Below are 15,061 nucleotides of genomic sequence, written 5' to 3'. Positions count from 1 at the left end.
TCTGACCCATAGCGACCCTGTGCACAACACAACAAAAAACTGCCTGCTCCTGCGCCGTCCTCGCCATTGTTCCCGTGCCTGAGCCCCTTGTCGCCGTCACTGTGTCCATCCATCTCTTTGGGGGCCGTCCTCTTTGCCGCTGCCCCTCCACTGTCCAAGCCTGATGTCCTCCTCCAGGGTCTCTCCTCACACTATGTCCAGAGTGTGTAAGGAAGTCTTGCCATCTGGCCTCTAGGCAGCCCCCTGGCCGCACTTCTCCCCAGACAGCAGGGTGTGTCTGATAGCTGTCCATGCTCTTCGCCAGCACCACAACTCAGATGCAACGATTCTTCTTCAGTCTTCCTTATTCAATGTCCAACTCTCACATGCAGATGAGGCCGTGGAGAAGGCTTGAGTCAGGTGCGCCTTTGTCCTCAGAGTAACATCCTTGCTCTTCAACACTCTGAGGAGGTCGTGTGTAGAAGATTCGCCTCATGCAACGCATCTTTTGATCTCGACTGCTGCTTCCAAGAGCACTGCTTGTGGATCCGAGCAAGAGAAAAATCCTTGACCGCGGCAACCTTCCCCCCTTCCTATGGGTCCAGTTGTGAGGATTTTGGTGGTCTTTATATGAGAGGGGCTTCACAGTTCAGCATTGTCTGTTGAATCCTACTCACAGCGGCCTGTAAGGCAGAGCAGAACCCCTTCCCGGGGTTTCTAAGGTTGACAGTCTTTATGACGGCTGGGTGCCTCATCTCTCTCCTGTAGAACAGCTGGGGGCTTGAATTTTGGACCTTTCTGTGAGCGGCCCCCAAATGTTTAGCCCACCACCAGGGTTGTTCCAGTTGATTCTAACTCATAGGGACCTTACATAGGATTTCCGAGACTAGATTTTTCCAAGAGCAAAAAGCCTCATCTTCCTCCCGCACCACAGCTGCTGGGTTTGAAGCAACGACCTTGCAGGTAGCAGGCCCACATTTACTAGCAAGCGTCATGAGGTCGCCGCATAGGAGCTTCAACTCAACTCATCCACTGCCGATGAGTCAATGCCAGCTCACAGCAACTCTAGAGAACAGGGAAGAACTGGCCCTGTGGGTGTCTGAGACGGGAACTCTTTACAGAAGTAGAAAGCCCTCTCACAAACAAACAAACAAACAAACAAACAAACAAACAAACACAAAAGAAAGCCCTCTCTTTCCCTGAGGAGTGGCTGGTGACTTGGAACTGCCGACCTTGAGGTTAGCAGTTTAGAGAGTAACCCATTCTGTCCCTAGGGCTCCTAGTAAGCACTTGGTAAGGGTTAACTTCCTGGGACACTCCTCAGAGCTCCCAGCAGGAAGGCCTGCCCACCCCACCCCCAGCAACACTTCCCCACAGCCCTGGCGGCCATAGGTGAGAACAAGCACAGAACCCCTTCCATTCCAGCACAGAGAAGCCTGGGAGGAGGCAGGCGAGGGAGGGGGACAGGGCGGAATTTGGAGGCCTCTGGGAGCACGGTGGAGGAACCATTACCGCCTGGGCTCCCCTGGGAGGAAAGTGCTCGAACCAGGGAAAGATCAAAACATCCGCACAGGGACCACACAGGCGTGGTGCTGAGCCCCAGGGGCAATGAGGAAGGAGGCCGCCTCTCTGCAGTGCCAGCTGCCACTGCTGCCCCGCCCCCACACTGCTCTCCCCCTGCCAGGCTCTGGCAGGTACCTTGGATAACATTCACCATGGATTGAGGATGGAGTGGGCCTCAGGGGCTGGCACTGTGTTGGGAAACTCAGACCCAGGAGTCTGTACTTCAAGGGAGCCCACCCTGGAGGCTGGGCTGGCTGAGTCCCAGCTGGGTGACCTTGGGCAAGTGACCTAACTTCTCTGAGCCTCAGCTTCTTCATCTGCAAAGTAAGGGTACCAAAACGCCTGAACTGCGACAGCACCCAGTAACAGACAATCCAGCAATGACAGGCGCCGTGAAGCAGAGGTGAGGGAGGTCTCGGGGGTCAGAGTCGAGAGGAGGGGGCCCTGGGCAGCCAGACACCTGACAAGGAACAGGGGGCAAAGTCAGGAGCGGGCTTCCGGTGGTGAGGACACAAAGGCGCAGCTGTGACAGGGACCCTGGAATGGGGCTGTGGAGGCATGGAGGGGGCAGGCTACAGGGTTGGGAGATCAAACCCACCAGCTGCTCCACGGGCAGAAAGTGAGGCTGCCTGCTCCTGTAAAGATTTACAACTGCAGAATCCCTCCATGGGGCTGCTTGGGGTCAGAATTGACTCTGGCAGTGCGCTTGGGTTTGGGGGTTTAATGTGGGTCAGACCCTGAACGGTGGCTGAGGGACACACTGGAAGGACAGATGTGTTTCTCACACAGAGAGACAAACAGATGCATACAGAAGTTGTGGGAAGGGTCATGAAAGGCAGAATGGTGACAGAGAAGGACAGGGTGGCTGGGACTTCTGACGAAGTAGGGCGGGACTGCAGCCATGATGAGGGTTTCTGAGCGGCAGTGCTCCGCAGAGCACCAGCCACGGGTGCAAAGGCCCTGGGGTACAAATGAGCCTAGTGTGTCGGGGACACCACAGAGGCTGGTGTGGCCGGAGCAGAGATGTCTGCTCAGAGGTGAGGTCTGGGGGCTGGACAGTCAGAGTGAGGTCCTGAATCCAGACCGAGTTGGGGAGCCCCTGCAGGCTGCAGTGCTGCGGGGTACTTAATCTGACTTGCGTCTGGATGGGGCAACGGACACGGTCAGAATCTGCCGACAAAGCCAAAGTGGGGGGGGGCGGGGAGAGGGCGTACATCTGGGGGAGGGGACTCATGCGTGGGGGTAAGGGTGATGCCCAGCAGACTGGCGATAATGGACATGGAGGCCTGTATCTGAAGCTGCCGTGCCCCCTGAGGGCCAAGGGGCAGGGGCAGGCCTCCAAACTTTACAGATGGGAGAAACTGAGGCTCAGGACCAGAAGGGGTGTGGCCAAGATCACACAGTCAGTCCCTGCCAGTCTCCCAAACCATCTTCTGGAACACACTTAGCTGCCACTGCCCCACTCGCAACAGGCTCCTCCCTCAAAGCCAAGGAGGAGGGCCTCGGGTCTGCACCTGCGACTCAGAGCCAGTGGTGGGAGGAAGGGGGTCCCTGCAGGGCCCACCAGTGCTTCTGAAACAGCTGGAGCCCAAAGGGCTGCAGTCCCTTTTCTGCCTCCCTCCGCTCCTGGGAAGTGTCGAATTCCCCTTCGGTGACAGGTCCCAGCCCTCGCAGGTCACAGTCATTCCGGGACCTTTCCCAGGCCACCTCCTGACTGGTGAGGGCTGGGTGACAATTGAGCCAGCACCCGTGGGGCTGCAGAGCCAGGTGACCTGCCCGGTGACCTGATAAGCCTGGATCCAGGGACACACAGAGCAGTTGGAGGAGCCACCGGAGAACCGGAAATTAAACCAGGATGAAACTCTACCCTGGCCATCCGATTGGGGGGGGGGGGGAGTAGGGAAGGCCTTGGCCAGCTGCCCACAGGGAAGCCAGCAGTCGGCAGGGAGCCCCGCAGGTGGCTGCTTGGAGGGCTGGGGGTTGCCAGCAGGCATGGACAGACGCCCCCTCTCTCCGGGAGCTAGAGGGGAAGGGGCTGAGCTAAATAGACAGGCGCTTTGTCTTCCCCAGCCGCTCTCGCATCCAATCCCAGGTCTTCATGGAAACAGATTCCAGATGGCATTCGGTGAGATCCTTGCCAAGCGTTTGGGGAGGAAGCTCAGAACCTTGGGGCTTTGAGATCTTGGGCTATAGGATCCAGAGGGACACAGATGAGGAGACCCAGGATTATGAAGGCCTCTGTGGCCCCACCCTGGCTCATGCCACACCTTGGCGACACCCCACTGAGTCACCTGAGGAACCGGGAAGCTGTCATCATTAGGTATCCCCTAATTTCTAATCCACCGCTTCCATCTCCCAGGATGCCTTTCCCCGCCTTCTCCATCCTTCAAGTTGGAGCTAACTCTGCTCATCCTGCTCAATGTGCTAACTCTGAGCTGCTCAGAGGACACCCTCCTTCCCTATTACTCTCCCCCTTTGACCCTGGCTTACACACCCCATTGGAGCTCACTGACACGCCTGTCTCCCCACAGGACTGGGAGCCTGGGGTGGGGAGCTGCCTCAGCCTCCTCCGGGGCCTGAGAGAAACAGTGGTCCTTGTCCGAGTGCTTCACCCATGACTGCCTATGGTCTCACCGAGCCTCAAAAGAGGAAATTAAGACAAAACAAAACAAAAAAACCCTGTACTGCCTGCACATTTTTTTCCCCCTTGGTAAAATTCAAACAAACAGAGTCTATTCAGAACCAGCCCTGCTCCGGAACATGGATATCTTTAAGCTACCTCCGCACGTGAAGGATCATTCCAGAATCCTGTACTCCAGGTCACCAGGAGACCAAGAACGACCTCCTGCTGGCCCTCCATGGCATCCCAGCCCCAGAGCCACCACCGTGCCGGTACTTGAAGGGGCACCACTTGAACGAGAGGGGGTTCTCCACAGAAGATGGTGTGGGTGCATCTGGGGCTCGCTACCGGGCACTGGCCAATGAGGCCCGAGGCCAGGGCCCCCACTCTCCAGCAGGCTCAGGTATGGCCGGCACAGGGTATTGCCCCCTTGGGAATTTTGCAGAAGCCTGGCTTTAAATGTCTCTAGGCAGCTGTTGACTTTTCTCTGGTAAGTTGGCAGGGAGCTGAGATGGATGGTATCAGGCGTCCTCGGCCCTCCTGTCCTCCCAGCCCCAAACCGCCGCCTCTATCTTCCTCTGCAGGGACGTCCGGGAGGAGTCCTTGGTCTCTCCCCACATCTGTTTATTCAAAGGCACATATGTCCGGAGACCACAGCCTGATCACCAGTCTCCCCCTCGCTTCCAAGCAGTCTCCAGAAGGCAGCCAGGGGAGTCCCAGAGAAATCCCCTGTCCCAGGGCAGTTCAGAGGGCCTTCTGCTGGGGCCTCCAGCCTCTGGCTGCTGGTCGCCTGGCCATGTACATGTCCCACCACGTGACTCAGGCCTCCAAACCCAGCTTGTCCTGGACCTCTCTCTTGGCCACTGTCCCCTCAAAGAACTCTCAACCCTCCTGTCCCTCTCCTGGATGGGCACCACCACCGGGCAGTGACCTCCTAAATGGCTTGGGTGTCCCCCGCTCTGTCCCTTTTGTACAGCTCAAAGGAGCCCTTTAAAAACCTCAGTCAGGTTACACCAGCCCCCTGCTCCAGACCCCCCAAATGTTCTCCTCACCATCTTCACTGCAGCCCCGTGACCCTGCCTTCCCCTCAGACTCATGACACCCCCACCCCCCCAAACTGTCCTCTCATCCCATACTCAGGCCTTGGCTGGGCTGCCTCCTCCTGCTAACACCCTTTCTCAAAGCTGGCTCCTTCTCTGTGGGAAGGACACCTCCTCTGAGAAGCCCTCAGGACGGATCCCAGATCAACAGTCTTCTTCCCACTCATCCCATCACGCAGTGTACTGCCACCATCAGCAGGTTGTATTTTAGGTAAGACCTCTAGTTACAAGTTCACCTGTTGGGTATCTGTCTCCCTCCCTCCCAGACCTAGAGGGAGCCTTTGAGGGGAGGGGACGGTGGGCTTGGTAAGAGGCATAGAGGCACAGGGGCATCCCAGGTGGGGACCCTGCCTGCACATCTCGGCCATGGGGAGCTCACTCCCTGACCGCGAGCCAAACCTCACCTTCCTGCCAGCGTCGCGATTGACTACTGCCTGCTGGGCCCTGGGGAAAGGTTGGGGCTCATGAGGGATGGCTAAGGCTGCCAAGGACCCCTCCTTACAAGAACCAGGGAGCCCCCCCACACACACACACCAGTCATGTGAGGGACATGGCCCGAGCAAACACAGGGGCGCATGATGGTGGCAGCACTGGGGCAGGGCCTGGGCTTCCTCAGCAGCCTCCCAGAGCAGGGCTCCCTCCCTCTTTCCTCCTGCCCTGCAGCCTTGGGCATGACCTGCTGGGGATTAGACTGTAATCTTCCCGAGCTGTCCTGAGTCTTCCCTGTGGTGGGGGTGGGCAGTGGGCACGGCCTGGGGGGGACGGACCTGGGTGAGCAGACCCCTGTTCTGCCTGGGTGCTTTCTCCTAAAGGGACCCTGGAAGGAACAGATACTGGGTGAGGGGCTGGCAGGGCCTTCAGTGAGGTTCATTGATGGGGGCAGGGGATGTTTTTTTCTGGAAGGAGCCAGGAAGCCCCTACCCCACCTCCAGGCCTGACAGGAGGTTTAAGTGACCTTCCCATTGAGAGGTTCTTTGAGGAAGCAGCATCCTTGGAGCTGGAGGACCCCAAAGTTTTTGAGGAGCTTGGCTGTTAGAGTGCACATGTCCTAAGTAGCCTGGGTGTGAACCGGAGGGCTGCCTGCTTTATCCATGGCTCCTGAGATGCTCAGTCTTTTACCCCAATCTCCCTCCCCAGCCCAACTGCGGGGAGCAGGGCACACTTCCTCCCTGGAAGTCAGCCCCGAGATACAAGGAAACAAGGTAGCCATGTCGGGCTGCTCTACCCTCTGTGGGCCCAGGCCCCTTGGCTCTAGGCTCCCCAGAAATCACTGGGGTGCAGGGCAGCTCTTGGCACTATTTCCCCAAAGATGGACTAGTCTAAACACATCTGGTCTGGAGCTCACTAGGGGCAACAGTGAGGTTCTTCAAAGATGGAAGGTTGGCCATCACCTGCCCAATCTGATTGTCCCGTGTCACTCTGACAGATGGAGAAACTGAGGCCCTCAGAGTCAGTGGGAGGGGGTGTGTGGAACATGGCCTTAGAGTCCCCAGGCCGACAGGCTGCCTGGGCAGTTGGTTCTGGCTGGTTCTTCCGGTCTGGGTGCCAAGCATGCTCCCTCCACCTGCCCAGCCATCTGCCCTGCTCCCTCCACCTCCCCAGCCTGTTCTTTCTTTCTCCCGCAGGTTCAGTCCCACTTTGCAAAAGCCAGCAGGCCATGGGGGACACCCCCTGTGGCTGGGGGCTCCCCAGGTGGGAACTCATCTTGCCAATTACCTACTGGCTCCTATCCCAGCAACCTCAGCGACCCCTGCCCCTTGGCTTCTCATCCATGAAACCTGTGGCACCTCCACCACCGGGAAGCACAGCAGTCCTTCCACAATGGACGGTTCCCAAATATTTGGTTACTCCCTCAAACCTGGAACCTCATTCCCATTTTACAGATGAGAAAACGCAGCCTTGGCGCTTAGCGTGGTGGGGGAGCTCCATTCTTTAAACTTGGGGCTCTCAGGCTCATTGAGGCCCCAGGCATACAGGACAGGCCCATTACCCATGGCTGAAAAGTCTTCTCTGCTGCCAACCTCACCCTGAGCCTTCCAGAGAGAGCCAATGAGTCATCCCAGGCAGGCAGGAGGCCAGAAGATTCCAGGTTGTTCTTGAGAAATGCCCTCTTAAAGACACAGAGGACCCACCTCCCCCTGGAAATGACAGGCTGTGCCGGGCACTGGGAGGCGTCAGGCTGGACATGGTCACTTACCTGCCACCAAGACATATACCTCTACCCCACTGCAACTCCTCCCCTCGGTGGCTTACTGCTGTGCCTCCTGCTGCCCTGGAGATGGGGGGGGGCCTTGGTAGGGGGGGCACATCCAGCTTAGAAGTGTGTCCTCCTGGGCCACCCTCCAACTTCTTTCGAGTTTACCTGCACTCTCAGCCTAGGGCCTCGGTATATTTGGATATGCTATTCCTCTATGGGAATGGACCAGGGCTTCCCAAGACTTGATCAGAATCCAGCCCAGAAGTTGCCTCCTCCTAGAAGCCCTCCACAGCCCTGTGGCCAGAAATACTACTCCTAGGCGGCCTTTGAGGACTGGCTAGTGTCTCCTGGGTGGTGACCCTGGCTCAATCTGCTCTCCCCTCTGGACTGAGAGTCTCAGGTTGGTGGGGAGGGGAGACAGGGAGAGGGGTGGAGACAGACAGGGCCTGGTACTGAGCAGGGATGGGACAACCTGAGGCTGAGGGAAGCCGAGAGCCTGCTCCTCCCCCTGGGGCCTGAATTTCCAGGGAGGTCTCCTGTGTGGGGATGGGATGGGGTATGTGCAAGGGGTCTTGTCTAGAAGGCACTCCCTCTGTAAGCAACCTCCCTGAACTCAAGTGTGTTCAGGATGTGGGAGGGGGGGAGAAGCTGATGAACAGGGGGTGTAAAGCCACCCCCAAAGGCTCCCTGAAGGTGGTGCCAGCTGCCTTGGATAGTCCTGAGCCCAGAGCCAGCTGACAAGTCATGTCTCTAGGCTGAGCTTGACTTTTGCCATCTTTTAAAAGGGAGCAATGAGGGCACCTTGGTGGGTATGCGTAGGGCTGCTAACGGCCAAGGTCAGCGGTTCAAAACCACCAGCAGCCTCCTCAGAAGAAAACCGAGGCTTGCTATTCTACTCCCACAGAGTCAGAGTCTTGGAAACTCGCAGGGGGAGTTCTACCCTACCTTACAAAGGGAGCAGGGGTGCCCACTGCTCTCCTAACAGAATCCTGCGCTGACACAAGCAAGGGTCCTCAGAGATCAACTCTGACTCCAGCAGCTGAGACGGAGAGTTCCACAAAGCCTTCTCCAGCCCAGCATCCATCCGGCCCCTTGGTTTCCTTCAGCCCCTCCACCCCCACCCCAGGTAAGAATACCATGCAGTTTCTGTCCAGTCATCTTGCAGCTGCCACAGAGAGCTACCTCTCTACCTGGTTTCAGAACAAAGACATGAGTCACAGCTGGCTGCAGGTCTAGCCACAGGGAGCCTCTGACGGGGCTCAATCACCTGGTTCAGATGGGGAGACCAGGGGCAGGGAGGAGGGGGGTAGGGTCACCTGAGGAACCACACACAGCTAGTACCCTGAGGTGTGGGAGCTCCTGCACTGCCCCGGCCTGCACAGCCCCATCTCCCACTCATGTCAAGTCCAAAGACAGATCTCTAAGCTGGCCTCTCCCATAGCCCGAAGGGTCCAAGTTGGAATAGCCCAAGGGTTCCTCACTCTCCCTCCCCCACTGAGGTGATCCGCCCAGCCCACTCCGGGGACAGAAGCTGAGAGGAGCAGAAAAGACCTCGGGAAGGACAGGCCAGTTCCAACTGTGACCGGGGGCTGCGATCTGACCCACGTTGTCCCTTCAGCCGACTTCAGGGGCTCAGTCCAGTGGGGAGGCAGGTGAGGGGAACCCTGAGCTATGTACAATTTGGGAGCCCTCTTTAGGAAAAAGACACCCTAGTGGTACAGCAGTCAAGGTGCTTGGGCTGTGAACCACACGGGTCAGTGGTTGGACCCCACCTAGGGAGAAAGCAGCTGCTTTTGTAAAGACTTGCTCGCTGGCGCCCCCACTCACTCACCACCAAGCCCAGACCCACTCCCAGTGGCCCTCCAGGGCAGGGAAGAACTGCCCCTTTGGGGTTCCAAGGCTGTCAACCTTTATGGGAGCAGAAAGCCTGTCTTTCTCCTGCAGAGCGGCTGTTGGGTTTGAATCGCTAAACTTGTGGTTAGCAGCCGGAGGTGTAACCCACTACGCCACGATGGAAACCTTATGGGGCAGTTCTGCTCTGTCCTGTAGGCCCACCAATGAGTTGGAACTAACTAGACAGCAGTGAGATTTTGGGGGAAATAACAGGAAAAAAAATATCTTCCCTTTGCAAATTGCACAAAATGAGGAGCCATGGGCATGAGGGGCCTGGACACTGGAGGGACTTGGAGAGATGAACAGCTGTCCCAGTTTGCCCAGACTGAGGGGGTCCCCAGAGGAAGTGAGCCTTCCTTAACTCCCTGGGAAACCCTGTGGAGGTGTGAGGGCAAATTGTAGGCCCCCTCGGACACCCCTTCATGGCCTGCTGTGTGAAGTGCCTGGGTGCACCTCACAGGACAGAGACATGGCCCTATCCAAGTGGTGGGATCCCAGGAGGCTTTTAGCTCCCAAGAATGGGCAGGCATTACTAATGATCGGAAAAGACTCTAGTAGAGTGGTCAGTCAGGTGGGAGCCTCTGTGGGGTGAGTGGACTCAGAGGTGGAGATTTGAGCACTGGATTGGGCTGGGCCCCGATGACACCCTAGTCCTTTCCAAGCCTGGAACCCCAGAATTCTGCACTCCCCTCCCCCTAGAAGCACTGAGTTTTGCTGGTGGAAGACTTGGTGGGTCCTAAGCGTCCCAGTGGTAGGGCAGGCTGGCTGGGTAACAACCCTGAGCGTACCCCAAAGCAGTGAGTACTCAGCCCCTTCCTGTCCATCCCTCCTGCTGGAAGCTTCTCAGCTCAGAGGCCCACCACCCTCCATCTCCTGGGCCCATTTTGACATCACCCACTGCTTCCCACTCAGAGCAGGAGATCCCCCCCCCCCTCCTGGGACCGGAAAAAGGGAAGCACAGGGTCTCTGCTTGAATCCATCAGAGCCCCACTGCCTTCAATCCTGCTTTATTAAATGAAGCCAACACAGGCTGAAGATTCATGCCCATGACCAGCTCCCCCAGCACAGAGCCAATGGGTCCTCCCTCCCCAGGCAGTGCCCTGGGTCTCACAGTGCCCACCTGATCAGGCAGGTGCCCCCAGGCTCCCACCTTTGCTGTGACCAATCCGGGGTCTCTGGGGAGTCAGAACCTGGCCAAGATGGATTCAATGCTACGAACCCTCTTGGCTGTGCCCGAGGTACTGGCTCCTGGGGACACAGAGTAACAGGACTGGGCTTCCCTGCCCTCAAAGGGCTCCCTATAGGGTGGCATGTGAGAAGGGCAGGCTGACACGAGGCTTCCAGTCCTGGGGCAGGTTTGAACCCTTTCAGACAAAGGAGAGATAAGCCAGGAATAAAACATCTAAGCTGCCCCACTCCTACCCATAATCATATGGGCCTGCAACCCCAACCTGGAAAGGGAGCTCGAGGCCAGCCTTAGCCTTGAGCTAAGGGGGGTCTCTTAACCACATCCCTGCCCAGAAGTCCCAGACAGGCTAAGAAAAGGCCCAGACTTCCAAGGTGGTGAGAGGGTCAACCCCTGGGACCCGACCGCTACCCCAAATGGTCTTTCCACCCAGGCTACTTGAACTCCTCCATCCCGCTAGTCTGTCTCCTCCCTCCCAGGCTTCACAGACTTTTCGCCCGGATGGGGGTCTAATAAAGGCCTCTCCCCAGCCTCGCTGGGGGAGGGGAGCTTTCTTCTAGACTCCGCCCCTCCCCCTCATCCAGGTGTCCATTCAGAGAAGGGATCCGGAATCCAGGAAATGTCAGAACCTGAGGGCTCAAACGAGCACCTCCCACCCGCTCCATAAATCGGGAAACTGAGGCACATGAGGGGCGGTGATACCCTCCACCTGGGAAATGAATGCAGGTTTCCCCGTGAACGTGTTGGGGTGGGCTTGTTTGGGTGAACGTGTTTGAGGTGGGCTGGGACCAGCCCAAGGTCATGCCGCCAAGGTACCTGGCGCCCGTCGCGTGTCCCGGCAGCGTCCCCGATGAGCGATAGACCGGTTGTCGACCGGTCCTCCCCGAACGCACTCCCCGAGGAGGCGCGGCGTCACCCCTCCCCCCACCCGCCCTCCACACGCAAGGTGATCCACGCCCCGACCCAGCGCCCCCCAAAAGGCCACCTGAAACCTGGGCGCTGTCCTCATGATCGCCCGGGCGGCCGCGCGCAACCGAGGCCGCAGGGGTGCGGCCTGGAGGTCAGGACGAAGGCGGGGTTCGTTTCTGAGGGGCATCGGCAGGCAGGGGTTCCGGAGCCCAAGCGGGTGCCCTCCCTCCGCCGGCGCCGAGACCCCCGCCCGAGAGCCGGGAGAAGGGGGCAGGCGCTGGCATCCCCGCAGGTTGGGTGTCCTGCCCGCCACCCCGCGGGGGGTGTCCAGTGGGGTCCGGGTCGGCCCCGGCGCGGCGCCCTTGCCCTCGCCGCGCGCCCGGCCCCCCGCCGTCCTTACCCAAGACACGACGCGCAGGAGGGTGTGCGGCTGCCGGATCAGGGTGTGGAGGTCGAAGGCGCCCCCGGCTTTGCCCGCCCCGTACGCACCTCCTTCCATCGTGGCTGCACCGCGCGGCGCCCCCCGCTCGGCGCGCGCCGCCGACCCGTGCGCGTGCGCGTGCGCAGCGCCCCCGCCCCCTCGCCGCGGCGCGCGCGGCTCCGGGCTGCCACCAGGGGGCGTCGGCGCGCGGCGGCGACGGGCGGTCGCGGGCGCCGGGGGCTGCGGGCCCGGAGGGCGCGAGGCGGGCGAGGTGACGTCGCTGCGAAGTCGCGGGGCCGGGTGGGGGCAGCGAGTGCGGGGCCCGGGCGTCGCCGCCGCTCGCGAGCGCCCTCGGCTGGGCGGGGCCGGGTAGCTCCCGGTTGCGTGTGGCCGGCCGTCCCCAGACACGACACGGGCGGAGGCCTGGGCCGCGTCGCGCGTCACCAGCTCGGCAGGACCGCTTCCGGAGCCCGCCGCCCTGCCGCGGGGCCCTCGAGGCCCAGCCCCCACCTCCGGAGCGCCCTTCCACCGCGCGCGGCGCTGACGTCATCCTGGCCCAGCGTCTGCGCACCCCCGCCCCGCCCCGCCCCCACCTGGAGGGGCCGATCTCCCCGTGGGACTTCCTGCACTGCGCACCCCCTCCCTGCCCCCTGCCCACCGCGTCATTCAGTAACGATGGTCTGCTTCTCGGCTCCCCTGCCAGCCCGTGGGCTCCTGAGACGGGGTTCCGGGGTTCAGTTGGCTTTGCTTCAGCTGTATCCAAAGGCCTGGGGTCCCGTATTGTCGTTAGGTGCCAGACAGAGCAAATGACCCAAAACAGAAGGGTGGTGCTATTCATATTCATAAATATAAAATAGATTTTAAGGCACAATCCGCCAATTAAAAAAAATCAACTCTCACTGCATTGATTCTGACGCACAGCGAGCTTATGCAAACATTTACAGCTCGCCCGCCCCCCAACCCGATGGGGGGGCCCTCTGAGTCTCAGTCCAGTCGAGTTGATGGCAGGGGTGTTACTATGATTGTCTAAAAGCGCAGGAAGGAAGCAGAAGAGAACCATCTTGGCGATTTGGGGTTAGGCATCTCATGATTTTTAAAAACTGACAATAAATGGCCTCATTCATGAAGAATGTTTGACCTTTGAAGGATACCGTCAACTGAGGAATGAGAGGAGAAAGCATTGAGATCCCCAGTAGAGAAGAACTCTTAAAGTCCTAAGAAAACAAACCTCCTCATTGTTGGTTTGTTTGGTTTTTCAAATGGCACAGGATTTGAATAGGTACAGCCTTCATCTAAGAAGATATACTGATGACGGTGAAGGAGAAGTGAGTACATCCCCTGGATCGACCAAAGCCACGTGCCTCCATCTCTCCCTGCGTCCAGCACCTACGTCCCCTCTGCTGTCACCATCATGCCCAAGAGAAAGGCAGAAGGGAGTACCAGGGGAGCTAAAGCCAAGGTGCAGGATGAACCCCAGGGAAGATCCATAAGGTTATCTGCTGACGCTGCAAAGAGGGGAGAGGCGGCACCCAAAGGGAGAAAGGAGAAACAATGCTGGCAAGGGGGAGAACCTCCCTGCAGGGAACGGAGTTGCCCAGACCGACCAGGCGCAGAAAGCTGAAGGTGCTGAAGGTGCCTAGTGAAGTGTGTGCATTTTTGGTAAGGGAGTCCTGGTGCTAGAGTGATTACACGTGCTGCTGGCCACAGGTCATTGGTTCAAAGCCACCAGCCGTTCCTCAGGAGAAAGATGGGGCTTTCTACTTCTGTAAAGAGTTACAGGCTCATCAGAAACTAAATGAGGTAATTCTAGCCTGTCCTGGAGGGTCGATATGAGGCAGCACCGACTCCATGCCAGTGGGCTTGATTCTTTGGCATGATGCTTCGTGTGACTGTACTTTGAAACACTATTTGTATCGAGTTTGATAAAAATGCAGACTTGTACTTAATTAAAAAAAATCTATGTTATTTGCACACCGGCCATTCCATTGTTTTTTTGTGGGGAGGGACAAATGTCCCTTATGGGATGTCTCCAAAGCTGGGTTGATGAGAGGGACTCCATCTTTCCTTTCGAGTTCTGAGAGACTCCCTCTGGGTCCCCAGGAGGAGAGATTCCTGATGTTGACTCATGTTAGCCTCCCAGGCACAAACGCCTTGTGGTCAGAACAAAGTAAAATGTGTTTTCACATCTCCAGCTCTCTTCTTTCCCCACTGCCCTCAGCATAGACACGACTTTCGTAAACCCAGAGACCTGTCGGGACCTGCCTGGAAGCATGTGCTGTGAGTGAGTGTGTCGGCGATCTGGACTCTCCGGTGATTGCATCGTGATGGCATCCTGGAGAGTGGTTGAACACCATGCTGACTGTGAAATGCCAACCCAGCCCTCACTGGCAAAGTCCCCAGTTCAGAGCATGAGAGGAAGGCTTCGTTGGGCTTTCTGATTTGGGTAGCCCATGGAAGAAGGGGGTCTGAAAGTTGAACGATATAGTTAGCGGTTGCCTGCCCATGTCCAGCCTGAATGCCATGATTGTGTAGGAAGGATATGTTTCCTAAAACTGCCTACAGTTTGGCTTGGGGGAAGAAGAGGTCATACAGATGAGAGCTGAGCCCCTGGAAAGACGTGTGACCGCGAGAGTAAGTCGTTACCCACACCACTGCATCACCAGGGTTCCAGTCACTCAAAGCAAAACCAAACTCGCTGCTCTGGAGTCCATTCGGACTTGCAGCGGCCCTCGAGGACGGAGCAGAGCTGCCCCTGTGGGACTCTTTATGGGAGTAGAAAGCCTCATCTTTCCTGTCGGGAGCAACTGGTGGTTTCGAAGTGCTAGCCTTGAGGTTAGCAGCCCAACATGTGACCACTACAGAACTGATCAGGGCTCCTCATCAGTCACTAGGGAAACGCGCATTTAAACTACCATGTGATGCTGCCACACCCTTGTTTAAAATAGCTAAAAGTTTACAAACTGCCAATACCAAGTGCCAGCAAGGATGGGGGGAACTGGAAGGGTCCTCATTGCTAGTGAGAATTCAAAGTGACTGTGTCAGCTTAGCAACTTCTTACAAAGTTCAATACCATAGTTTTCAATTAACATGTATTCTGCATATATATACATATATATTTCTAGTCTTTTCTTTTTCCCCAGTCACTTCATTAGGAGCTAATCCAGACATCACACCTCTCCCTAGCTCAGTGGTA

General features: G+C 57.8%; 1 protein-coding gene across 3 annotated transcripts in view; it reads right to left on the bottom strand.

The window, feature by feature from the left end:
* SYNGR1 (synaptogyrin 1) overlaps positions 1 to 12,004 on the bottom strand; it is a 32,094-nt gene extending 20,090 nt beyond the window's left edge. For all 3 annotated transcript variants that reach the window (XM_075553595.1, XM_075553596.1, XM_075553597.1), the window contains exon 1: positions 11,848 to 12,004. In XM_075553595.1, the coding sequence (XP_075409710.1) occupies positions 11,848 to 11,946 (99 nt within the window). In that variant the 5' untranslated portion in view covers positions 11,947 to 12,004. The remainder of the gene's footprint in view (positions 1 to 11,847) is intronic.
* Between the last annotated feature and the right edge of the window lie 3,057 nt (positions 12,005 to 15,061).

The sequence above is a fragment of the Tenrec ecaudatus genome, chromosome 6 (genome assembly GCF_050624435.1).
Source record: "Tenrec ecaudatus isolate mTenEca1 chromosome 6, mTenEca1.hap1, whole genome shotgun sequence".
In the NCBI taxonomy this organism is placed as follows: domain Eukaryota; kingdom Metazoa; phylum Chordata; class Mammalia; order Afrosoricida; family Tenrecidae; genus Tenrec; species Tenrec ecaudatus.
This window is presented reverse-complemented; position numbering and strand designations above follow the sequence as displayed.